At 38.5% G+C, this 26,550-nt stretch overlaps 1 protein-coding gene across 1 annotated transcript in view; it reads right to left on the bottom strand.

Annotated features, from left to right (window-relative positions):
- Positions 1–23,723, bottom strand: part of dner (delta/notch-like EGF repeat containing) — a 71,095-nt gene extending 47,372 nt beyond the window's left edge. Inside the window, exon 1 of the mRNA XM_033977484.2 lies at positions 23,340–23,723. Coding sequence (XP_033833375.1) covers positions 23,340–23,600 — 261 coding nt within the window. The 5' untranslated portion in view covers positions 23,601–23,723. The remainder of the gene's footprint in view (positions 1–23,339) is intronic.
- Positions 23,724–26,550: the final 2,827 nt, after the last annotated feature.

Genomic DNA, 26,550 nt, shown 5'->3' with positions numbered 1-26,550 from the left:
CTAGGCAATGTGAAGTGTCTTGCCTAACGACAGAACTTGGTCCAAGCGGGACTCAATCCTCCGACCTTCAGGTTGGGGGACCAACACTCTAACCACTGAGCCACTGTCGCCCCCATAAAGCAAATATACCATGTTGAAAAGGGAGTAATGCCTACTTTAAAAAAAAAATAAATAAAAAATAAATAAAAAATAGTACACGTGTCTGGTCTACATCTTCTTATATTTCACCAATGGGATTGATATTAAAAATGAATGGATCTGATTATAATGAAATCCACTGCTAAGATGAGGAAATAGTCCATCAGTCCATAGTGTATGCATCCTTTGTAGCTCGCTAGACAAACATGGAAACCAAAATGCTTCTTTATGTTCCCTACTGTCCACAATATATAACACACAATTTACTCCAATCAATAATTTTACATTACAGTGTGGGTCCAAATACCCTAATTATAAAATCAATCAGTCTGCAATTAGCGGGATGCTCTGAATTAAACTTTCATACAGCCAGCAGCTCCAATGGGCAAAGGAATAACGAGTATCTGCAGTGGAGCTAAAACAACATATTTTATTCATGACAGTGACAAAATTAGACTTGAAAATCATCCCTCAGCGTTACCATATTCCTGTTAGTATTCCGACTAGAGTACTCCCCTGAGGTTTGATGTGGGAGAACGTGATCGGATGGATAAAAGTGGACTAAGAGTCTTCGTCAGGAAGTAATGGGAAAAACAGTAGATGATATAGTTCCCTGCATGCATTTATTTTTCTTCTGTGTTGTTGTACGGTAGATTGTATGTTTCACCCATAGACTGTATAAAGAAGTGGACTGTGTGTGTGTGACGTCACCCATAGAGTTCGGCTCCAGTCAAATGAAGTGGATTTGACACATATTAATGTTCACATCTTGAGTTACTGACACAGCAACAGAATAAAAATACCAGAATCAAGTAGAATAGGTCAATGCGAACATGTGGAGACCAAAATAATGAATATGACAGTAGCAGTTACAAAGAGAGGGTCCACATTTGGAACGCAGCAGTTAGCAGGTTAGCTATGTCCATTTATACATAGAGTCTAGGATTGCAAGAAAACTTAATATAATCATATCTAAATTTCTTGATATAATTGTCAGTGGTGGAACGTAACACAGTTAAAGTAGTAAAGTACTGTACTTAAGTAAAGTTCAGTCATGTTCAAAAATGTAGTGGAGTAGAAATGACAAATTTTAGGTATCTGAAGTATTTTTATTATTGTTTGGGACCTGCTGAAAAGGCTGAGGGTTTATCTTTTACCATGCTCAAGCAAACAAAAATGTACAATTAAAACACAAAATACTTTTACTTTTTACTCTTTAAGTACATTTTTAAACAGGTACTTTAATACTTTTACTTAAGTATTTTTTTCATGTGATACTTTTATTTTTACCTGAGTATTTTTCTCTGGCATCTGTACTTTTTACTTAAGTAACTTCTTTCATCACTGATTATTGATCCCCAAATATGGAGCTGAACAGTGACTGCACACCCTCTGGCTCTGCTTTCTGGACTTACAAAAATGCTTTATCAATTACCACGTAGCTGGTGAGCTTCCACGTCATGTATTTAAACGTTTAATATTTACATTTTTAGAAAAGTTTATTGGAAATATTTATGGCAAATTGACTTCTGGAACCAGGGTGGACTTTGAAGTAGTTGAGCTCCATAGGCTCCAGTTTTCCTGTGAATGGGGTGGTACCTGGGGCAGTCATTAGATGCCAGGGGAGTCTGCCACCTTTGCTATATGGTGTGCAACAAGTTAGCACACCATAGTCAAATCCCAAAATCCCACTTAAGACATATGAAGTCTATGCCCAAATAATATGCAAATGAGATTTTAACGACAGTGTTATTATGATATGGTTAAAGATGATGAGGCAGTTCCTTGTATTTGTGCATAATATCAGACAGACACTTAACTGTCATTAAGTCAGTGCAGTTTGAAAACAACACATTACCATTCTCCACACGGCCGCAAGAAGAGTGAGGAAGAGATTGATAACAGTCGTTTAGTCACATTTAGGCATTTGCTCAAGGGCACTCCGAAAAGCATTGGAAACTTTATAAGGAACTTTTCAAACAATCTTTTAGTGGCCAGAATTCTGATGACTATAGTTTAAGGTAATGCTGGAAATTGCAAAAGAATTCTAATGTGTAGTACAATATTAATGAAGTTCGATCCAAAGTGACCCTATAGAGGAAGTAAAACACGTCACAAAATGACGTTAAGTTAAAAAGGGGGAATGGGAGAAAAAAACAAGTGGGTTCATTTGAACTCAAACTATCTGCACTAGAAAAAGCACTACACTGCAGAGTAGAGCATGAATCAAAGTTAATAATTCAAATTTAAAAGCTATTTGTTTAAATACTTGCTCTCATCAGTGATGATGTCAAGTTCTAGAATGCAAGGCTTTAAGTCAAGGACAGACAGTAAAGTACTTCACTTTACAGAAACACTCGAGCAGATCGCCACAAACTAAAGAGCTGAGACTCAACAAGACAAAAACAATGGAACAGATGAACAAAATGCCTGTCTTTCACCAGTGGAGGAGCCAGAGAGCCACTTCCCAAAAGCCATACTCCAAACCAACTGGGAGGAGTGGTTTAGGAAAAAAGACTCTCACAATTCAGGTTTATGTACCTACCACTATTGAGAAACAGAAGATGGAAAAAATGATGGACGAACTGACGTCTCCAATGGAGAACCTGACCATCTCTGAAGGCCTCAGTCTGAAGGACAGGGGATACTGGCAGGTGCCTACCTGCTCAGTGACAGAGCAGAAACACAGACCAGAGACGTGACAGCTTCATGGAGTCCTTGATTAAAAAAGGCTACATCCTTAACTGCCAAGAGCAGACGAGAGCCAATCGAATCCACAAGAAACACCGGAAACATAGATGTTGCCACAAGAAACACCGGAAACATAGATGTTTCAACAAGGACATTGTGAAGCACTGCAAGCGACATTCAGCCCAGAAGAGAAGAGACCTCAGCTTCCACAGAGACCTGCCCCAGCCCATAGATTTGGTCATAGAAGTCCAACTTCAGGACCCCCTTCAAGACAGGAGCATGAGGAGAAGATCCTTCCAGACCAATAACTAACGCTCCACTCGTTCATGAGACTTTCAACTCAATGCAAAATAAATTTAAAAAAATTATTGCAAATAAATGTGTTTTATTTTGTCTAATGCACTATTAATGCTACAACAACTACTTCAAGCACACCATTTAATATTCCAACTCCAAATACTGTGAGACTGAAATACTTCACCCAACACCATTACTTTACTTAAAATAAACAAATTCACAAAGAATAATCAATAAACATCACTCACATGTTGAATTTTAAAGTTTGCCTCACTTAATTCAGCCCCATGCAGCAGTTAGCGGCATATTTTGAGAGCACGCTTGCCTTTAAAGTTATCTATTTCAGTACATCAAAGTGTTACCATCCCCTCCCCAGCTCCCACTCTCCACATGTCCGTCACTTCCTGGGCCAGTGGCTTCAAAGTCCAACGCTGTCTGAAAAACACATGAGATATAGCAGAGATAGCGGCACACCAGTGAAACTAAGAAGCTTGATGGATCTAGCTCTCATTGCATAAAGCCATGTAAATTGGGCAGCTGTGGGAGGATGGGGTAAAAGACATGCTAATAAGGTGCGACTCAAATGGCTAAACTTTGAAAATGGCTTTGAAAATGAATGGGCTATGTAGCATGATTAAAAACAACACTTCAATGCTAATATGGAGTCTGAAAATGACTGAAATAAAAAGAAGCACATTTAGATTGACAGTTTTAAGATAAAAAGATGTTATTCAAGTAGCGTAGGCATTTTTCAAACAAAGCATAAATCAACATGCACCCAACTGAAACTTATATCTCCAGAAATTGGAAAACAAAATCGCTAAAATATTATGCTAATTGTAATATCTATATGGCACCATCTGGCTAAATTACAGGTCAGATCTGTAGAGAGGTGAACCCATTCACAGTAAGAATGCATGTTTTTCAAGGTGTTTTTGAGCAATAAAAACACTGAATAAATGTGATATAGAAAGATTGACAAGTTTCATGCCATGCTGTGGAACATTCTAAGCAAAAGAATAACATCTCCTTGGTGACGGACCTCTCACTGGAAAAGTTACAGCGCATCGTTACCTCATGTTACTATTTTGCCGCAGTGTTTGAACAGTACTTTTTGAGTAGTAAAACATGTATTTCAAATCTACCATGTTGTAGAGTTCTACGTGTGTTAATCATTTGGGTAAAAGTATATGTTTTGCTCCTTAACCTCTGTTTTGCTCGCATATATTATATCTCTCATTTGGATTCCAGTGGAGTCTTTGCGGTTGCCGTGTCAGTTGCGGCACAGTGGGGGCAGACTTGTTGTGCTCCAGCAGGTGCCAGTGCTGTCATCAAACAAATGGCTTTAAATGAGCAGCCATCATTACCTGGAATCATCGCTCAAAAGAATATTACCTTTCAGCGCGCCAACAGACAGGGCAATAAACCAGGACTGGGTCTAGGGAAGGAGGGGTGAGGGAGAGTAAGGGAGGTGTGAGGGAGGGGTGAAAGAGGGATAAGGGAGGAGTGAGGGAGGGGAGAATCTCAAGTGAATAAAGCCATAGTGTTCTGAACATCTATTTATACTCCAGTGCAGAGAGCTGTAGGGGACAAAAATGTGACTTCTGATGCAACTAAACTATATGTTTTTAAGGTAAATATAAAGTAAAGAAAGAAACATAATAATGCATGATACAATGCAGTACTTACTCACATTTTAAAACTATAATTCATCTGAAGGATACTGTATTAAAAAATATTAAAGTGATCAAGTCTAAATAGCTTTTACTAGAGTCAACCAAAATTTTAAAAAGTACTTTTTAAGGTAGTGTGGTGTTTGAGTGTCTAGATCTCCTCAGAACAAGTAGGTCTTGGGTTCTATTCCAGGGCCTGTCTTTGGGGAGTTCACCAGTTCTGCCAGTGTCAGGGTGAGCTTCCACTTGTCACCCACTTCTCATGATGACAAATGACCCATTGGCTGAAGGATGGGTCAAATGCTGTGCACAAAGTAATGCAACATCTTTACCCCCAAGTACCTGATCTCTTAACAACAAGAAAAACAGAACTAGTTCATTTTTTCAAATTACTCACTTCAAGAGCTGCTTATAGAATTTATCTGTACCAAGGCCCATTTTGCTCAAAAACATGTAAAACTGGAAATTGACTGAAACATGGAAATTGTGTACTGGCTTTTTAACACGATATACACAGTTTAGATTTTTATATTTATTTTCTGGTTAGATGCTCAGTTCTCTAATCATCACTCAACAATAATTAAATACAGTTCTGTAAGCTACTACAAGATTCTTCTTCTTCAGTAGTTAGTAACTTCTCTGTCGTGCCAGTGCTGACGATGCCTGGTAACAGAATAGTCTTTGCTTTGGTTGGTACTTGTTTTCAAGTTGTAATAAAGACAGTTATGATGTGAGAGTTTGATGGTTTTTCCAGTGAATGCTCTTGATAGCACCACTGCAGGTCTTGTTATTAGCTCTTAAACTTTAACACAGCTCAGTGTCAGAGAGTAGGCAGCCGTCACTCTACAACAGTGGTCCCCAACCTTTTTATCACTGCGGACCGGCCAACGCTTGAAAATTTTACCATGGACCGGGGGGGCCTCTCCAAGTGGCAGAGCAGTTTTGAAGGCTTCATTGCCTCATTACAGAGCTGGTCGCCGCATATTATGCAGAGCGGGCTTGGTCTGTGGGAATCACCTGTCACGATAAATCCATAGTTCAAGTAGAACTCCTGGTATTGTCTGTTAAAAGCTTTCTTTTTCTTGGAAGTTGGCTCTTTTTCTGTCTCTTCACTGGGCCTTTTCCCCTTCGAAAAGAAACTTTCCAAAGACGTCTGTTTTTTGCTCATTTTGCTAATTTGTGGGTTAAGTTCAAGCGCTCAAGTGACGGAAATGTAACTGAGAGAATCCGGTAATTTTTCAAAATAAACGATTGTTCAGACTCAGATAATAAATACAACAGAAATAATTAATTATTTCTTGGATGGCCGGTGGCCCGGTACCAATTGATCCACGGACCGGTACCGGTCCACGGCCCGGTGGTTGGGGAACACTGCCATTTCCAAACAAAGAATTACAGAAGTGTTCAGTTTGCCACCCACACTTTTGTTCATTTAGGAGATTAACTATAACAGGAAAAGTCTTGTGATTTCAAATTTAATAAACGTGACCAGTGTCCCTAGATAAAAGGTAAACATGTTCAAATCAAATATATCTTTTCCTTAAATCAAATTGTAGTGAATAGTGAAGGCTCATTACAAAAACACTGGACATGAATGCCAAGTTTTGGATGTTTTTAATTTGAAGACAATCATCCAATCAGAAAACAGAGTGAGCCTCACATGAGTCTCTAATTTGTGTTGCCAGATCCAACAAATAAATCCAGTTGGTTTAAAACTAAAAGGACTCTATGGTAAACTAGATCATAATTTAAATTCAAATCGAAATGCACACAACACATTGATTTATGAAAAGTACTATATACGCTCACCATGTATCATCTACCCACCCAATAATTTAAAAATAAAAAATGAAAAGTGGAGATGCCCAAACAATGCCCCTGTATGCAACTAAATATAACAATATTTGTACTTTGTAAGCAAAACTGGCACAACTGCTGCGAAGTAAATATACTATTCCTTTATATGGTCTTGATTTACTGCGCACATACTTTCCCCTTTGAGTTCCTGAACGACCAACTTAAAGACAATTTGAACATCATTAGAAGGCAGGAGGCATCTCATATTTAAACACGTCATTGTTAGCGCCACTGCTGAAGTAAACACCCCACATTTATTACACACAGGGGCTGTTTTGATGTCGTCTTTCTCCCTTTCTCCTCTAAACCATGAAATCAGATGTGGACTGTGGTGCTGGGAAGCCCCCTCCTGGCTCTTAAGCTGTCTCTCAGTATGGCACGTTGTTTCATCATTACTTTGCCAAGAAAATGTTACAACCCGCCGTGATCCGACTGGCTAAGAAGATGAAGCACTGGTTATTAGAGCATGTTCACTGAAGCAGGGTTGATAGAGAAAGTGCTTGTCTTTTTGAGTAATGGCCTGCATACAATGGGTATTGATGGAGGAAGTCTGAACCAACAAGCTGTAAAGTTGTATAAATAACAATTTACAAAGAGCAGTTGTATAATTCAGCAGTGCTCAGCAGTGAGTGTGAAGTGGGGCTACATTTTCAATTCTAATTATTTTGGATGCGATAATGGATCCTCATATACTCATTTTCTTGTAGTTAATGATTAGGTGCCAGTGGCTACAATCATTAAGTTGTAGACCTATTAGAGGCAAATATAGAACATTTTATATTTTATTTTGAAGTCCATGCGGTGGCATATACACCAACAGTCAAAAATTTGGACACACATTTTCATTTATGTTTCTTGTTTACTTCCATGATTATTTCCATTGTAGAGTCTCACTGAAGGCATCAAAACCACGAATGACATATGGAATTAAACAAAAAAATAAACTCAAATGAAATCAAAACTTGTTTTAGAAAAAATAAAAACTTAAATATCCACCCTTTGCTTTGAACCCTGGTCTGCACTTTTGGCATTTCTTGACCTTGACATGGCACATCTGTGAAGTGAAAACCATTTCAGGACGTCATCATGAAGATTGTTGAGAGAAGACCAAGGGTTTGCAGCACTGTCAACAAAGCAAAGGGTAGATGCTCTGAGGATTTGAATATAAAATGTAAAAAATATTTAGTTGGGTTGAACCTGGAACTTGGAACATTCTTCCTGAAGATGTGAAACAGGCTTCTACTTTGACAATATTTAAATCCAGGCTCTGTTTAGCTGTGCAAATGACTTAAAATTTTTTATTCTGCATCTCTTTATTTTATGTTCATTTTATGATGATTATTTATGTTTTGATTTGTTGCATTGTGATTTTAATGTCTTTGAATTACTGTGTTGTACAAATAAACTTGCTTTGGCTTAACTTCATATATTTGATGTGGTTCATGTATATATAAAATGTAGAAAGTAGTTAGCACTGAATGCAAAGGTGTGGCCAGACTTTTGACTGGTAGTGTAGATTGTCAGTGGAGAGAATTAAGCGGCCTACCTTAGACTAATTATGTACAAAAACAGCTCTACAAATATGGCAGAGCACCAACACAATATTACTGTACATAGCTTACAAAAGTATGAAAAGGAATTGGTTTATTTGTTGCAGAGCTTTCCATCATGGTTCAGCAGCTAAAAAAAAGAACAACTGGTGCAGATGAACATAAAACTTACACAAGGACTCAGTATACAGCCTACTATAAGCTCTTCTGGGCACTCTATAAAGAAAATTAGTCTATGGCTGCGGAAGCCTATCTTAAAATACTTCCCTTGCCTGCTGCCTATTTCTCATCTCTACTGTGCCCTAGATATTATGGGTCAAAACAAACTTTATCAAGCGCAAGAAACAAGGTGGCACCATTTTCAACAGGTGTACATATTCAGCCCATCCATAGGTTTTTTTTTCATTCTCCCTTGCTACTGGTCACACGGTCATAGTCACATTTTTATATAGCACTTTTCCTCTCTCAAGGCACTCAAAGCGCTTTACATCAAGGCACCACTCACCCATTCACACACACATTCATACACCAGTGTACGCAGACACTGAGGTGAGGTGGGCTAAGTGTCTTGCTCAATGACACAATGACATTCAGTGGAAGCTAGAATCACACTGCCAACCTGTGGGACAATGGATCTGACTGCTCAACCAACGATGTTTATATTGAGAGCGAGATTCAAACCGCCAACTTTCGGATCAAAGGAAAAAGACTACAAACTAAACTACTGTCGCCCTATTTATCTCCAAAAACATTTGTCAGCCTACCACATCTTAATGTATTTAAATAGGTACTAGTTAAATTACTACCAGCTTCCAGGGACTGTCTAGTATAATCCCAATTACTTCCATTTTTCTTCGCTATCTAATCTTTCATATGGGGCACATCAAGAAATCCAATCGACATTTCCTGCTCCACCTGTTGATCCATGGGCAGATGTGTTGCCATGGAGACGAGGAGGGGAGAAAAAATGGGGGCAGTGCTCGGGAAATCTGGGTCTAGCGTTAGCAGAAGCAGTGGTGTCCATGTTTGATTCTCCCACTACCCTTTTGTGCCCCCGTGGTGAAATGAAGAGGTTCTTTACCGTGATGGAAAGCCCACTGATCGAGGTCAATAACAGGGAGTGCGCGGAGAGAGGGAGGCAGCAAGATGGAGGAGTGCTGATAGGTATTAGATGAGTGATATTCTGAGTCAAGGTTGAACAAGTGTGAAATGGTGTTGGTGCACTCAAAGCAAGTGTCTATAAAGTGTCTATTCTTGGCTTTCAGCTTCCAGTTATATATAACATTTGAGGACTTTTTAAGCTATAGTAGGCCTGTTTTGTTTGGAAATTGTTGATGGCAACACTTAATTTCTCATCATTCTCAAAGCCATGGATAGATTAGAAAAGATGATCTGAAAATGAAAACAGTACAAAATAATTTCATATTTGATTGGCTGCAGAGTGAAAAAAATTGTGATTACAGATGCTTTTCAGTACTTGAGATTTAGATTTTTTTTGTTTCATTTCAACACAAGATAACAGATGTTTCTTCAATATTACCATGTGTTATACTAGTTCTAATATATATCACCAGAGATTAAAGGAGATTATGGGATTATGACATCAAACAACACAGAATTCTAAATCAGCCTAATGTTAAACCAATGGAGATTATAAGATGCCAAGTACCTTAATATTTAATAATACAAGCCTTAGCGTTCATTCAAAAGTTTTCTGACACTATAGAGCAGTAGTAGATGAAGCACTCAATTTTGTTACTTAAGTTAAAGTACAGACACAGAGGTAAAAAGTTACTCAAGTAAAAGTATCACATGAAAAAAATCTACTTAAGTAAAAGTATTAGGTACCCATTTAAAAATGTGCTTTAAGAGTAAGTATTTGACACAAGTGTTGTTAATTTGTGTTAAATACAGTGACATTGGTTCAAAAATAATACTGATTTTGGTCAACAGTAACAATATAAATCAATTTCTTACTTTTTCTTATAAGCTTGAACTTGAAAACTAGTCAAGCTGTTACCACGAACATGGTAAAAAATAACTCCTCAAATTATATCAAAAGTACTATTTTCTTTTTAGTCCAATTCAAAAATGTAGTGGAGTAGAAAGTATAGATATCTGCTCTCAAAAGTACGGAAGTAAAAAGTATCCACTGTGAAAATGTACAGATACCTGAAAAAGTACAGTACTTTACGACTTTTACTTTGTTACCTTCCACCACTGCTATAAACTGATAGATGTATTCACCAGGAGTGACCCAGCAGTTTATTGAGTTGTTGCTGTGCTTTTGTTTTCTTTTTAACATCGTTTGGCTGATATACAGTATCCCTATGAGTGTTTTGCACTACTACCACAAACATGGCGGATTTTCATGGTAACTGCTGTTTTTTTAAATTCTTTCCTGAACTCTGTGCTAATAAAGGAATGAAGTAATAGTTTTAGTATGGATTTATTACATTGGGTATTTTTGACCCTATAATCCTATAGTTTCCATATACACATACAAATTTAAAATGAATGTGTTTTTTTATTGTTAAAATTTTCATAAAAGGTAGACTATTAAGGGCATAGAAAAATATTTTGGGTTAAAACAAGAATCACAGTAAACAAACTACAAGACTTATTATATAGTCTCTTTTCTATACCTCTAAATGCTCTATTTTGTATTTATGTCACATGTAAGCAGTAAACAACATTTGCGAAACAGCATCCTTTGTTTTGCATCTGTTTTAGTATAATTGCAACAATTACAGCTTTTCTATATCTGTGTTTTGAATTTATTGTTGTAGGTGATAAATGTAGTGTCTGCATTTTTATGTTTCGAAAGCTGCTCAGTGCTTTGTCACAGTAAACCCACTCACATCTACAGCAAGACAAAGAGCCTCAGATGAACAAACAATCGCTTATTGCACAAAGTTTTTGCCAGAAAGTCATATACAGGGTTATAAAGTTTCCATTTTTGAGCCAGTGCTACAAAAAAGAACTAGCTCCTTCATCGGGTGTTAAATGTACACAGTAGACCCACTGGTACAAAACACTATTGCTTCCTAAAGCTTGTATCATGTAGTAGTAGTATGCAGTGAGTCGCAGACATGGAGAGGAGATCAATGGATGTGCTGTACTTTTTGTTATGTCATTTTAAGTTCCCAGGTGAAGTAAGTAATTAAGTTGGAAGATTGAATCCCCGCTACTGGTGAGGTTGTGCCATTGCGTTGTTGTGCCATTGGGCAAGACACTTCAGCCTCCTCGTCTTGTCTGTGTGAAAGGTGTGACTGTGTTATTTCTAGTGATTGGAGATACCACTGACACAGAATAGCAGTCACACTTTTATCTGTCTGACCCAGGGCAACTACAACTACCAAAGCAGTTTTTACTCTCCGTTTGAATTTTAAAAATCTATGCCAAGAGAAAACAATATCTAGCTACGAATTTATACTAAAACTGGTATCGAAACCATATACTCATTTAAAAAGTATCGATACTGAAAAAATCACATAGGACAGAACTGTACTTTTCTTGAACAATTTTGGAATGGTCTGAATCTGTATCTGAACTATTCTAAGATCAGATGGAACTGAGTAAAAACATCACTATTTGCAAACTTACTGACAAACCGTGATTCATCTTCTGTCAACTTAAAAAATCTTAATAAAGACTTTTCATGTTTCTGTTTAAATCCCACTCTAACCCTTGAGAGCTAAATTGTCCTCTCCTCCCCTATCTTTGTGCAGACAGGGCCAGCATGTTAATACTTCTAATCTGAGTGTGGGGCCCGCGGCTGTGACTGCTCCTCTCCCCTCTGTCTGCCTGAGGTGCTCCACTGCTCCTGGGGAGATTTGGGGGGGATTAGACTGCCATTTATTGGGATGTGGAGCAGAGGAGGAGGAGGAGATGAGAAAGAAAGTGGATGCGCAGATAGAGACGAATCCCGACAGTGTCCTGGCTCGTCTGCTGGTCGGACACATGTCCAAGTGTCGTATTGTGGGTTAAAACTAAAGTGACGTCGAAGTGTGCGTCAGAGCAGCAGACGGGACCCAGACAGAGAGACTTCTGTTTTTCACCAACTACAGATGATGAGATTTGGAGTCATTTTGGACTGTAAGATTGACATAATGGTGCAAGACTGTTACCGTGACTACGACATCTCAATTCTGTTTATTAGTGGTGGGCGAGCTAATCCCAAAATATTGATATATTGATACTCACATGGAAAAGTATTGATTTGATTGCAAAAATATCAAGACTATACATTTCAGTTTATCTGCAGATATATTGATTTTTTAGATCAGTTCAAACTGGGGTGTTAAAATAATAAAAAGGAAGTTTCAATGCATTTCAATACACAACTGTTTGGTATCGGTATCACCTCAGCATCACGATACTTGTCACAGTATTACTTGGTATCAGATCAAAACAACAAACGCCAGTATTGTCTATTACTATTATTAATTTGTCTTCTTGATTCTTCAGTTCCCAAGTAATAATCCCAGAGAGCCATAAAGGAGATACTGCAGCAGAAAAAACATGAACCACCTCATCTCTCATCTTCTCTTCTTCACTGGCACCGGGGATCCAGTACTTTCCTCTCTAAAATCTACTCTCATTTTCCTGCCCCAACCCTACGGCAATACCTCAAGGCCCTCAACTTACAAGGAATCAAATCTTTAACAGCCAATTATGCTCAACATATTCGATGAAGTGATGTCAGTATTAAAGCTAAAGCAGTTACTGGCTTAGCTGTTGTATCCTGAATTTGAGGTTAATTTGCAAAAGAAAATAGAATCACCCAAGTAGCTTCTTCAGTTCTGACAGGTTTCTGATGAGCCACTGCTCGGCCTGTCACAATCCAACTTATCCAACTGTCTCAATAACAGTAAAGCCGGATAATCCCAGAAAAAACATTTTTTAAATAAACAGTATTATTAAAAGACATGGGCTGCAACAGATAAACCAATACGTAGCCATAGAAGTCACATATTCAACTTTCTACAGCTCAAATCTATTTTTTATTACAACAAAAATACCCCAAATCTCCCTATTTTTTACAACTAATTGTGCACACAGAGCAAATTACACTGAAACTAGCACACTCTAGTACAGTAAGTAGTATCTTTTTGGTCCAATAAACTACTCTAAGGTGTGAACTATCCCCCGAGTTACATTTAGACTTTTTTGTTGTTGTTTCAGCTCCAATTTTTTACTACCTATCGACTGGGTACTGTAATGCAGACCTCTTAGTCCCTGTTTCTCAATTCTTAGTTCTCTTAGATCCAGTACACCATGTTCTGTCATCCACTGATGCATCTTAGACGAACTGCTTGTCCTAAGTCCCAAGAAGTGTTTTGTTGCTCCTTTAATGGGTCTAAACTGGTTTTCTTGTTCATGTAATTCTTATTCTAATCAGTTTAGTCTGTACTTGTTTGCTTGTAGAAATTCCACAACACAACCAATAAAATGGTTTAAAATATCTTGCTCATGGACTAAAACAACAGTACTTGCAGCGCAGGATTGAACAGCAACCTTCCAATGTACCAGTGTAACCTCCCCTATTACCATCAATATTCACCTTACTGGCAACAACAGTAGTAAAAGCAGACTCCTTCTATGCATCAGCGCGCACTCCCACCCATGCACAGAAACATATTCACCAACAATGTCTCGGGCCCCCGCACCTTATTAAAATATCCTACATTGTATTATTCCTCACCCACGTTAAAATGTGTATACCCACAAACAGCTGCTACAGTATGTACACACACTCATTATAGTGACAGCAGTGCCAACAAGACTAATCATTACAAGTGGAGGTGCAATGATGGAGCGGCTGCAGAATGCTATTATAGGCCTGGAGATCCGGACTCTTTTGCATGTGACAACTCACCCATCCATTAGGGACAAGTATATAAAGCAACAAGGCCAACTGAGCGCAAGACGAGCTTAAGGACAATTGAGGGCATGGCAGACAGGGAAAGTGAGTGTTTAGCCGTGTGCACTCAGAAATGACAGAGTGAAAATACAGAAGAGGAAGATGGAAGAAACAGGCTGAACATGCAAACTCTGCGCTGATTTATACAGGGAGAGCACTTAGACTCCCTTTTTCATGGGCGCCCCTGTTCAAATACAAAAGAATACAAACAAAAAACAAACAAAACAAGTGAGTGTATACTATATGTCCATTAAAAAAACATTAAAAACAGGTGCAGGTGTGGGTTTAAATGTTTGTTAGATAGGCCCCATGCAGACAAAAAATTAATATTGAGTTAAGAAAAATCTGCTTTAAAGCTCCTGCACAGATATTTTGTTTGAGCAGAATTAGCTTCTGTCCACCGTAAGGGGACGCTGAACTACATCTGCTGGGTACACATAAAGGTTACATTGAGACAAAAAATAATAATATACAGGGCAATGGACTGTGCCAAAAGACTGTTAATATTAATTTCTGTTTATATCTTTGGTAGATTATCAGAACTTAGATATTGGCCTCCATATACTGGCAGAGCTCATGAGCAATTGGGGTGCTCTAAAAGGCAACATTAGCACCTTTGGTAGATGTTGGTCCACTGATCCAAAGGTTGTCAGTTCCAATCCCGCTCTTGACATAATGGTTGAGCGGTCAGATCCGCTGACCCACAGTTTGGCAGTGCAATTCCATCTCCTGCAGATGAATACTGTAGTTGTGTCCTTGGGCAAGACACTTACCGGTAACCTACCTCACCCCTCACTGTCTGTGTACACTGGTGTGTGTGAATAGGTGAGTGGTTCCTTTGAGTGCCTTGAAGGTGGAGAAGTGCTATATAAAAATGTGACTATTTAAACTGAACTGCATTGTCAATACTCAAACTGCTCAAATAAATAAAGAGACTTTACTCACACGTTAATGGTAGCTAGTATAACTCCACTTTTTATAACAGAAATACATCCACTAATCAAAGGACAGGCAGATGTGTGATATTCAGAGTCATTGCTCATCTGTTTAGACCGTATTCTAAGATCTGAGGAAATGCTGTGAATAGGATCTGTAGCCCACTCAAGATCCACAAGCTGTTTTGGTGTTGAAAAGGAGAGACATATCTAAATGGGTTTGAAAAGGTTAAATGCAAATTAATGCACATTTAATGAGAGAAAGTATTATAGGCAGTTCATATTTTAAATGATAACTTCAGTAACCCTACTATAAGTATAACCTCTGGGAGTATCTCTTTTGATTTAATACTTAAAGGTGCGCCATGTAGTTTTTCTGGTGCTTCTGCCTGAGATGTTATGCCATTTATTAAATTATGAATTTTGTTATTGCTGAAAACACTTATTTTATTTGTCATCATTCATACAAGGAGAACCCAATGAGAGTACTCAGACTCTTTTTCATGAGCACCCTGTTAAAATACGGAACAATACAAAAACAAGCAAACGAAACAAATTACAAAACTACATATGCCATTTAAAACATTAAAAACAGTGTGATTATAAATGTTTATCACCAGATTATCAAAGTGCATTAGTGGCACAAATGTATCCAGTTTTGTATGTGCTTGAAATGTATTCCATTTTTGGGAGGTAAAATAACCAAATGCTTTTTTTTCCCATTTCTCTTATGGTGTGGCCAGTTTTTAGACTTATACAATCATGAGATCTTTAGTATTAAAGGTTCCCGTATCAAAGTTTAACAGGCAAGTGAGATATTCAGGCAGTCTATTAAGCAGTCCCCTACAAATACATTTTATACAGTGTTGTTCTCTTCTGACATAACAATGGCCAACCTGCTTTTTCATAGAGTGCACAGTGATGGGTTTTAAATTCATCACCTGTTATGAAATGAAGGACTGAGGGACAGAGTCTATCTATGTATAAAGCTTTACAGTAATAATAGGAATCTAATTATAAAATGTTAATGTTTGTTGTTTCACATTGCTCAGTGTCTGGTGCTGTCTTAAACCCCAAAACTGTCCTGATGGATGATGTTGTGAATAAACGCCAGTGGAAATTCAACTCGACTACTTTGGTAAATAGAGCAATAAAAGCTGTACAATAAATCCCAATGTAGCACGGTCCATTGATGTACAGATAAATCAACATGGAAAAAACAGCCACCTCCCACGTCTGCAGCTAACAAGCCAGTCCCATCCGAGCCCCATCCGAGCCCCAACCGAGCCACATTCGAGCCCCATCCAAGCCCATTCATGCCCCAGCCACACTGCAGAGATATGCCTAATTGGATGCACATACACACTCCAGAGTTACAGAAACAACCGACGTGCAATTAAAATGAGAAAGATCTGGTTGGTTTAGTGCCTGCAGTTATTTCAAGCAGTACATTTGATCACATACTGGAGTACAAGGGGTAGGAGCCCAAAAGGAGTCATAATAATGCATGCTTTATAGAAATGTATGGGTGTACTGTATATGTAAGACTGATGCATGCTGGGTGATGGTGTTCTTGGGGGAAGATAGAGCAGATATGGCAAATAGTACATTACATGGTCAGGAATGTTTTTGAGATGGTAGAGAACAAAAACATAATAGGCTAAAATAATAATGCTAATTGCAAATGTGCAGCAGTAGCATGTCATATTACGTTTGTGTTTTGGATTCAGCTTTTACACAATAGGTATGTAATCATACACTGTATAAAGAAGTGGACTGAGTTCAGCTCCATTCAGATAAAGCTCATAGAAGCTAACAGTTACAGGGGCAAATTTGGAGCCGAGTTTCAACTGCGAGTATCATTGCAACCAAAGAGCCAATTCAGAGCAAGGTTGTTAAAAATAATGCCCCTGGTTTAGCAGGGAGTGGGCTCTTAGCAAGGCTGTCAATCAAACCTGCTTCTAACACTAACAGGAGTGACCTCAGGGAAAGAAGGCATCTGATTTGTCTGTTATTAATGTTCATATTTTGATTCATGGACAAAATAGCTAAATAAAAACACCATCATGGTGTAGCACTGGTTAATACAAACATTTTAAGAGCAAAATGACGAGGTTCACTACAGCAGTTACAGAGAGAGGTGACAATTTTTCAATGTAAAGTGAATAGATGGAGCCTGAAGTGCGCCCATGCTCATTTCCTATTTGGAACGCGGTGACTAGCAGGTAAGCTATGTCCATTTATATATACAGTCTATGGATGTAACAAGAACCAAAATATCGTAACATCTAAAGTCTATCAAAGAATAATACTAAAACAGCTGGACTTTAGTTTAGAAGCAGGTGTTTTGCTACCAACCAGCATGGTAGCTTCATCAGGGTTGCTGTTTTAGTCCTATTCTTTGATATATTTTATTCTAGGATGTCTCAATATTTGCATCAGTGAACCATCTAAAGTCACAAAATAATATTGTGGGCTATTAAAATATATGGAATCACCAGGTAGTTTGCTAAAAATGATCCTTTGCTCTATTTCAGTGCAGCCAACATGAAGAAGATTTTAAATCCTAATTCTTTGGAAAATGACGGTAATTATATCAGAAAAGGCTTGCCAAGGTATTTTAAAAAGAAAAAAATCTACTCTTTTAGCCTCCTCAAGATATGGCAATAAATATCATCATAATATCACGCATAATATCATACCATGAGATTTCATTCAGATCATTACATTCCTAGTAAATTGATTTTCATAAAGCTATTTCAGTTTCCTCCCATTAATTTGAAATGTGTAGACCAGCCCAATCCACCATCTTATTTACGCCAAAGCAAGATCCGGACTCAACATGTCCATTAATATTATAGAATCTGGCAGGTTGAATTCAAGAGGGGGTAAAGTGCAACAAACTGTAGCCAACTTTTTGGTGTACACCAGGTGCAGAGGCAGCATCTCCTAGACACATTTTGGAATGAGCTCTAATCCTCAAACAATATTGTCTTACTCATGTCTTCAAATCTCTCTACTCTACTTGTTGTTTCTTTATGGTTAGCTTCCCTTTTTAGCTTTCCCCAAACCCCAATGTGTGCTCTGTCTGCACCTGAGCAATTAGCAGGATTAGCTTGTGTTTGCCAACTCCTCTGCAGGCTCCTGATGAAGCCTTTACAGTGACAGCACCTCCATACGTACCTGCTAATTCTCACAACCACCAGGCACTAACTCTATCACTCTTTCTGCCTCTCAAGCACTTGTCTTTGTTCTCAAGTGAAAGTATTGTCTATGAATTGTTAATGCGGACAGCAGCTGAAAAGGTGAGGTCTTTTAAGTCGGCCATCTTTGTCCATCACCTCTTGGCACAGTGTTGGAGGAAGCTCATTAAAGTAGTGAGTGTGATGCTAATTACCTACATTTTAGCTTGTCAATCTTGTCCAAGCATGTTTTCCTTATTATTTGACACAACATTTTAGGTTTTTAGGGGTTTAAATCTAATAAGTCATCCAGGCAATATTTATTCCTCAAATCACATTAACACAGACCTTAAGTTTGACCAGCAGTAATCCGGGCAAGTTTTTTCAACTCAGATTCCAGGAAAAAATGAAGACATATCTGTGACCTTGAAAAGATCTAGGTTTGACTACTACAAAGCCCTTTACATCGGACTAAATCAATCCCTCCTCCAGAGACTCCAACAGGTACAGAATGTTGCTGCTCCCTTCCTCTCAAATGTTCACAAACACACCCACATCACCCTTGTCCTCTTGTCCCTCCACTGGCTGCGGGTCCGATTTCAAGTGGATTTTAAGGTTCTGCTTTTTGTTTTCAGACTTCCTGACTGTTCAGCTCCCAGGCCATCTTTCGTGGTCCCCAGGTCCAGGTACAGAAATTGGGGAACTGTTCCTTTGCTGTTATTTGTCCTAAGCTTTGGACCTCTCTACCTCCAGAACTGCGAGTATGTAACAGAACTGTATTCTTTAAAATCTCAGGTAAATACTTAGTTTTTAGATTTTATAGATTTAGACAGGCTTTCCATGTTATTTCCATGTTATCCATGTATTTTTGTATTTTAGGATGTATTTTAGGTTTTTCCATTTTTTCACCCAATGTTTTATTGTCCTGTGAAGCACCTTCTGGCTGTTGTAAAGGCACTATACAAAGATATCACACTTACCTTGCATAGAACATAATCACGATTTTTCTTATTGATTTATAAAGCAAGACTATGCCATGCCAGGCTAATAACAACTCCAACAGGAACAACTTTCCCAGCAGCTGCCATGTTTTCAGCGTAACAATACAATCAGTGATGTACTACTCACTATCATTCTATTTGTGCCTGAATGAGAAGGCCAGCTAATAGCCCCCAGAACCCCCTTTTCCAACAACAGATGTCTGTTTAGCTCTGCTGCTGCCCTAATGTGTGCTACAGCAAGTTACCAAATCCATCACTACATACCCTTCAATAATAAATAAGCTACAGGCTGAGCAGCTAATAACTCGAGGAAAATGCCAGTGCAAAAACAGCTTGGGGGCTACACAACTGGCTTTGTATTAAACCCAGGTGAATGTGTGTGTAACCAACACTATAAGGAAGCAAAGGGGAGTCGCCAAGTAGGATTAGCGTGCAAGCCAAATAATTAGAAAAATGCAATGAAGTCGGCAGGTGTGTCTGTTCAGAATGGCACTGATTTAAGCCACATTTGTGCTGTGTGGAATGGGGCACAATCTTGTTACAAATGAAAGAGGCTATACCTGATTTATATCGCCTTGCTGTAAAAACGTGAAAAACTAAACATTTAAAACGGTTTGCAGTCGTCCAAAGTTACTCCTCACTAGGTTTATGCATTCCAAGTGTCCTAATTATTCAGAAATGAGAGCAGAGTTTTGCTCGGACCATAGACTGTATATATAAATTACCATAGCTAACCTGCTAGCCGCTGCGTTCCAAATAGGAAGTGAGCATGGGCATGGATCTGGCTCCATCGACTTTGGCTCAATTCACTTAGTACTGAAAAAGTGTCGCCCCTCTCTCTGTAACTGCTGCAGTGAACCTCGTCATTTTGGTCTTAAAATGTGCGTAAACCTGCTCTACATGATCATGGTTTTAATTTCACTATTTTGTCCATTAATAACAGACAAATCAGGTGCCACTTCTTTATACAGTCTATGGTAAAGCTAACAATGACTAACATGCTAATGGACAATAACACAGCGGGCATATTTTAACCTCAAGAGTTTTTTATACAATAGGCTATATCTGTACTGGAACAAGACAAATTTAGCTCAAATACATGTGGGAAAAAATATGGCACTCTACATGCCCTTTAATGGAAAAAAAAAAAAAAAAAAAAAACTCTAGGAAAAAAACAGGAAGGACATAAGTAAAGCAGCATGCAACAGCTAGATTATTTACCAGGTCTTAATCTACGGTTGGCTCTGTTCTCATGAAGAATATTTGCTAGTAGGAATCAACAGTTCATCTTGGTGCTGTCTTAGGGATTTTTTAAAGTAGCCCCATTTTTCGTGCATCAATATACAATATCGTATCATATTCTTTTGGTTTTAATCCATACACACAAGATGGACTCACTTAAGTCACCTCACCATCTGTTAGTATCATGTTGTGTTGAAAAATGATTAAAAGCTTTGGCAACTATTTGCTACTTACAAATCATACGATAATTCAATGTGTGCAAGGAAAAGCATGTGACTTTAAATCTATACTTTCTCGCAAGAAAAAATTCAGACCCAGCTACTCGGATCGTCAACATTGAGTATAGCAAGTGTAAGTGAGAATCAATGTTTTTTCATGGTGCCATTTTTGGTCCCTGTCTTTCTTTGATTGTGTGGCTACTTAACAAAATATGAAGGTTAATAAATAAAACTCCAAAATGCTAGTACAAAAACTGCTTAAATGCTACAAAAAGATGGTAGCAGCTTTAAACCCAAGCAGAAACAAGTGGATTGAAGGGACTCTTAGCTCAATAGTTCCTCATGGTGCCGTTCTTGGACCATTATTGATTGCATAATTTTGCTTGTTTGGGCACTGGGTAATGAAGGACATTGCGCTGCTGTGCCAATGACAGTGTCAGCTCTGTCCTTATCTGGCCAATGTTTGCAGAGGTTATAAAACTCCCACCAACCAGAGAACAGCCAGGCTTGGATGGACACTAGCAATGTGTTGAGCATTCAAGTCTCCGGCTACTGTACTGATGGTAAAAACCCTTTATTTGTAGGGAAATTTACCCTCTGCATTTGATTCATCCTCTAATACCACTGAGGCAACCTGTCAGGAGCAGTGGGACTCATCTCCAGGAATTGAGCTAGGCTTTTAGTCAGGACTACCTTAGCTTGATTTGACCTATTATGCATGTTTGGGATTGATGAGGAAAGAGCATGCAGGAAACCCATGCACTGAAAGACCCTAGCAGTCCGGGAGTTGAACCCAAAACCTTCTATTACTACTGTACCACTCTGCTACTGTGCCATGTCGTGTCTCTTTTTACACTCTATGGCTACTTCAATTATTCTACAACCAGTTCTTCACAAAAATGAAGGCTGTTGTTGTGTAACCTTGACTAATTCGATATAATTATTCAGGTTGATTTTTTCGTGTTTGATTGCAAGACTTTAAAACTGGACAATACAGCCAAGGAAACTCTTTAATAGGGCTTTGCATGTCACAGTGTACCACAGCTTCATCTTCATACAAGCTGTGGAGAGATAAATGGACCTAGGCTGCATTACCACATGAAGGGAGTCACTGGGGGCCACAGCTGCCACCTGTTGGCCACTGCGCTGAAGTTCACCCAGACGGTCACCTTGTCCCCTCTCTCCTTTATGACGCCACAGCAGAGTTATCCTGCTGCTTGTATCTCAGTATGACTCAGAGTATAGCCATAGTGCTGATCTGAACAGGGGATCTGATTCAAGTATGTTCAGAATTGATAGTGGTTCATAATAGTTCCTACAAATGACAAACTGAATTATTTAGTTTTGTTTGATATTTTTTGTTAATCGCATGTGTGGTGATCTTTAAGACTTAGTTAAATCATGTACAATTGTATGAAAATAGCTGGGTTAAAAGAGTTGCAAGGGAATAAGAGAATTAGTTAATGAGTATGGGACTACCTATGCAACGCCTATGCAAAATCAATATGAGCAACAGCACGGAAATGAGCAGTTGTAACCCTCTAAGCACTCACCGATATATATTGTTGTTGAGATAGAAGGTCAAACACAAATAAAACCTAATATGTGTAATGGTAATAGGTCACATAAATTCTTCATATTTTACATTGTCTCAATGTAATGTTGTGCACTGTCCCTGTTCAAATAAAAGCATACCATACCATACCATAATTATTAAATATATATCATTTTTATTGTTACTATTACTTTAGTTTTGTTGTTGTGGTGGCAGTGGTGATAATGGTTTGTCGCAAAGAAAACATAATACCATCAGTATTGTAATTGTGATTTAGTTAGTTTAGTTTAGTTAGATTTAGAAATAGGCATTCAACAAAATATGTTAGGCAATAAGCAAAAGCAAAAACATTTTTGTCTAGTGATGAAGCAGGGTTAAAGAATTACTAAAATGTTCCTCTAACCTAGCATTATAGAAATACATATAACAGAAAAATGACTGACTTTCTTCAAAACAAAACACAATTGTTATGTCAGAAAGGTGATAGAACAGCATTGACACAGCGACACAGACTGCTCCTCTCTGGCTCTTCTTCCTCTCCTGTTGCCACAGCAACCCCAGCATTCATCTCATGTCTCAGTGAGCTCGCAAATATATTCAAAAAAGAAGAACCAAAACCAATCTATATATATATATATATATATATATGAGCAGCACATTGTCTATAAGTATAGAGATGAAATTCAACTGAATAATAAAGTAAAACACACTAAGGTATTACTCAAAAATGTAAAGATGTTGATAAAGTGTAAACCAAGGGATTCTTATCAAAAAGATTTGAACTTCACAGCTTAAGCTACAGCCCTTAACAAGTTTGTATGTTATAGGGACAAGTGCTGTACATCAGCTAATGCTGGAAGAAATATGCAGCATGCATGTGGCTGCTTTTATGTTTTTTTCATTTCAAATATTCTTGTATGTTAACGTAAATGATTGAGTAGATCAATCAAGTATGTATCGCATTATTATTACTAGCATTGCATATTCACATTAAAGCACAAAAACCTCCACAATCACCAGCTCCATGTAGTCAAATACACTTGTTGTTCAGAGTAACAGAGTTGGCGCTTGTACCTCACAGTTGCGGCCGGTGTACCCCGGCCGGCAGGTGCAGGCGTACTCCCAGGTGTCCCGTAGTGGCCCATCAGAGGTAAGGGCCAAACAGGAGCCTCGGTTCAGGCAGGGCACTCCCTCACACGGGTCCGGGCGAGGGGTGGGCCTGGTGGGAGCAGGTTCAGCAGGGGCAGGGGTGTCCGGAGCCAGCTGGAACGGAGAAGCCAAAGTGCTCCTCAAGAAGAAAAATGCAAGGAGCATGCATGGAGCTGTGGTGGTCATCCTGAAGGAGGTGTGCCCAGGCCTGCTCTTATCTGTCTTTCTTCACACCGGCGCTCACTTCTCTCTGGTAGCAGGGACAGAAGGCAGTTAGTGGGGATGCTGAGCCGGAGCTGTGTAGGAGTAGGCAGCCTCAAGCAGACTGGTGCTTAGGAGAAGAGGAGGTAGAGGAGAGGGAGAGAGAGCACAGAGGGGAGAGAGAGGAAGAGAGAGCAGGAGGGGAGGGAGGGCTGCTGACGTCACATGCTGACGCCACACCACCTTTGCTGGAGCTTCTGCCTCCTTATCAGGGCTCATCCGCTCCTCTCTGACATGGAGGGTACAAGTAGAACATACCCGCGAGCAAGTGATAATTACCTCTGTTCCTAAAATGAAATATTGTTGAAAAAGAATAGTATAATTAGGTAATCTCAACAAAAAAACACATATTTATTCATGACAGACAAACAATATAGAGATGAGAATTAAACAAATGATTGCAGCACATTTTGAATTTGGTCACAGCAAAATTTCAGATGGAGTAGCAAGATCCATGGTCAAGAGAATATAAAAGCATCTGAAGAAATCTTTAAAAGAATCTTAAATTATCTGCAGTGAAGACCTTCATGACACAGGTTAATCAAAAATAAATCTATCTGATCAAGTTGCTATTTTGATTATTAAGGAAAATTAAGATTGTATTAGGTGTGAGGAGAACATATTTTTTCCACATGCACACTGTAATTTGTATTGTGTAAATACAATTATAAAGTTTACTACCATTTGCTGAGCTTTTGTTTACATTTTGAGAGGCTTTACCATATTTCATAGCATTAGTTCCATTAGCTTCACAGTTTGGCCTGTTTCTTCTTCATGTTATATTCTTATTGGTTACTATAATGTATTATTTATAAAGCAGTTTGCTTAGTGATCACATCAAGGGATAAGTGTAGAAATGCAGTTTACGTGAACGCCATTTGCCGCTAACACAATGGTGACATTTGATGGTGTTGGATTTGATGACAGTGATAGACGGAGGAGCCAAAAATGCCCAGTGGCCACTTCAGACACAAGGGCTGATCATAGAGGTGTAAAATAAAATATTGTAGGCCTAATTCTGTTAACGACATTAACAGAATTATGGATAGACAATCATTATAAGCATTAGCTATGTGATTTTATTTGCTATCTGTTGAACCATGACTTTTACACATTGCAGTAGTATTTTGTTTTACTGTGATATTTTACCTTCTTTTCAGACTATGCTTTTTAGTTGCTATCTGTTGAACCATCGACTTTTAAACATTGTAGTACCAGTACCTTGTTTTACTGTGATGTTTTACCTTCTTTTCAGACTGTGCTGTAGTCATAGACGCTCCATGTTTTCCCTCCTTTAGTAAAGTGCGGCACGTGCGCAACAGACTGAGCCACGCACTGTGACGCACACAAACACAACACTGAGGATGAGTTAAGCTTAAACAAGACATTTTTTAAGTGGCTGAAAGCATAGGTTATATGGCTTAAAGCCAGGACTGCACTATATATTTACTGAGGAATGAGAATTTAATTTATTCTGATACAGGGATCTAGCTTTAGCCCATTTTAAGTTACGCATTGCCCATGCACAGCCAGCAAGATTTTTGACCTCATGTCTGCACAAATCTACATAATTTCACATATTCAATTGAAGATGTCTTATGATTCCTCTGGTCATATTTAAAGCTACTATTTGTAAGTTCTTTTGATTTTTTTTTTTTTTTTTTGAATGGCATATGTGAAACCTGTTACCCCCTCTCCTCACCCAGCCTTTGTTCAGGCTCACCTGAAGTTCTTTTGTTAGGCTAAAGCTGGCACAAGCTCAAACAGCAGTAATGAAGATAGCATCTAGTGGTGATATGTGAGAATACAACAGGGTTGGGGTCAGCCAATCTAATTACAGATGGTAGCATTAAAGATCAACTCATCTCATCCAGCAGTTTTTCTATCGAGTGCCCCACATGCACAAGAGGGGCTTGTGAGCAATGTTCCCTCTAATTTTTCACGAGTCTGAGCAAACACACAAACTCCCTGAGCGATCCCATGGACCACTGTGAGCAACATCAGACCTGTGCACTGTGGTCATGCTGCATCGCATCCATCCATGTTAAATGGTTTATTAAAAGAATCAAATTACCACATTTACATTTGTGTTATAAGACTTTTAATTAAGTTCTTTAGCCACTTATACAATGGAAATGACAAAAATCTTGCTCATGACCTGTGTAGTATGTTAATGCTATTGGAAGTATAAATATTTAATTTTAACTATGGCAAAACATGAGCTTCCAACCAAACCAAGCCAACTGTAAACTCCAATATTGAAAACACACATTTTTATTATAATACAAGTCAGAGCTTTATGAGTATAAACCATTGTGTGAAGATTTGCTGTGCACTGAGTGAGATTGCCCTACTGTGGTGTGGGGGACATTCCGTTAACTCTTTTTCAGTATATGACACGATCATTTGATTTTTACAACTCATAAATTAGTGACAGCATTCAATGACCAATACACACATCTGTATCTGCACACCCAGCTGCTCTATTACTGTACATTTATATATCATATCAAAACACAATATATAATGTGTATTTGTATATAAAATATATTCAAAACAAGTGGTATGGGTCAAAATAACTATATATTTATAAACTGTACATGTGACAGTGTGACAGTCATTCTGTGACAGAGGTTGGAGGATCGAGTCCCGCTCGGACCAACTTCTGTTATTGTGTCCTTAGGCAAGACATTTCACCCAAGTGGTGTGTGCGTGATGATTGGTGGTGGTGCAGATTGGCATTAGCTAATGCTAATAATTACAAATAATACACATTTGACCCACAATTAAGTTAATAGCAGAATAAACCACGCTTACCGATCAGGAAAAGCATCCAGTCCATCAAAAAAATAAGGTCCTCTGCTCCTGAGTCCAT

Source organism: Periophthalmus magnuspinnatus, chromosome 13, assembly GCF_009829125.3.
Source record: "Periophthalmus magnuspinnatus isolate fPerMag1 chromosome 13, fPerMag1.2.pri, whole genome shotgun sequence".
Taxonomy (NCBI): Eukaryota; Metazoa; Chordata; class Actinopteri; order Gobiiformes; family Gobiidae; genus Periophthalmus; species Periophthalmus magnuspinnatus.
This window is presented reverse-complemented; position numbering and strand designations above follow the sequence as displayed.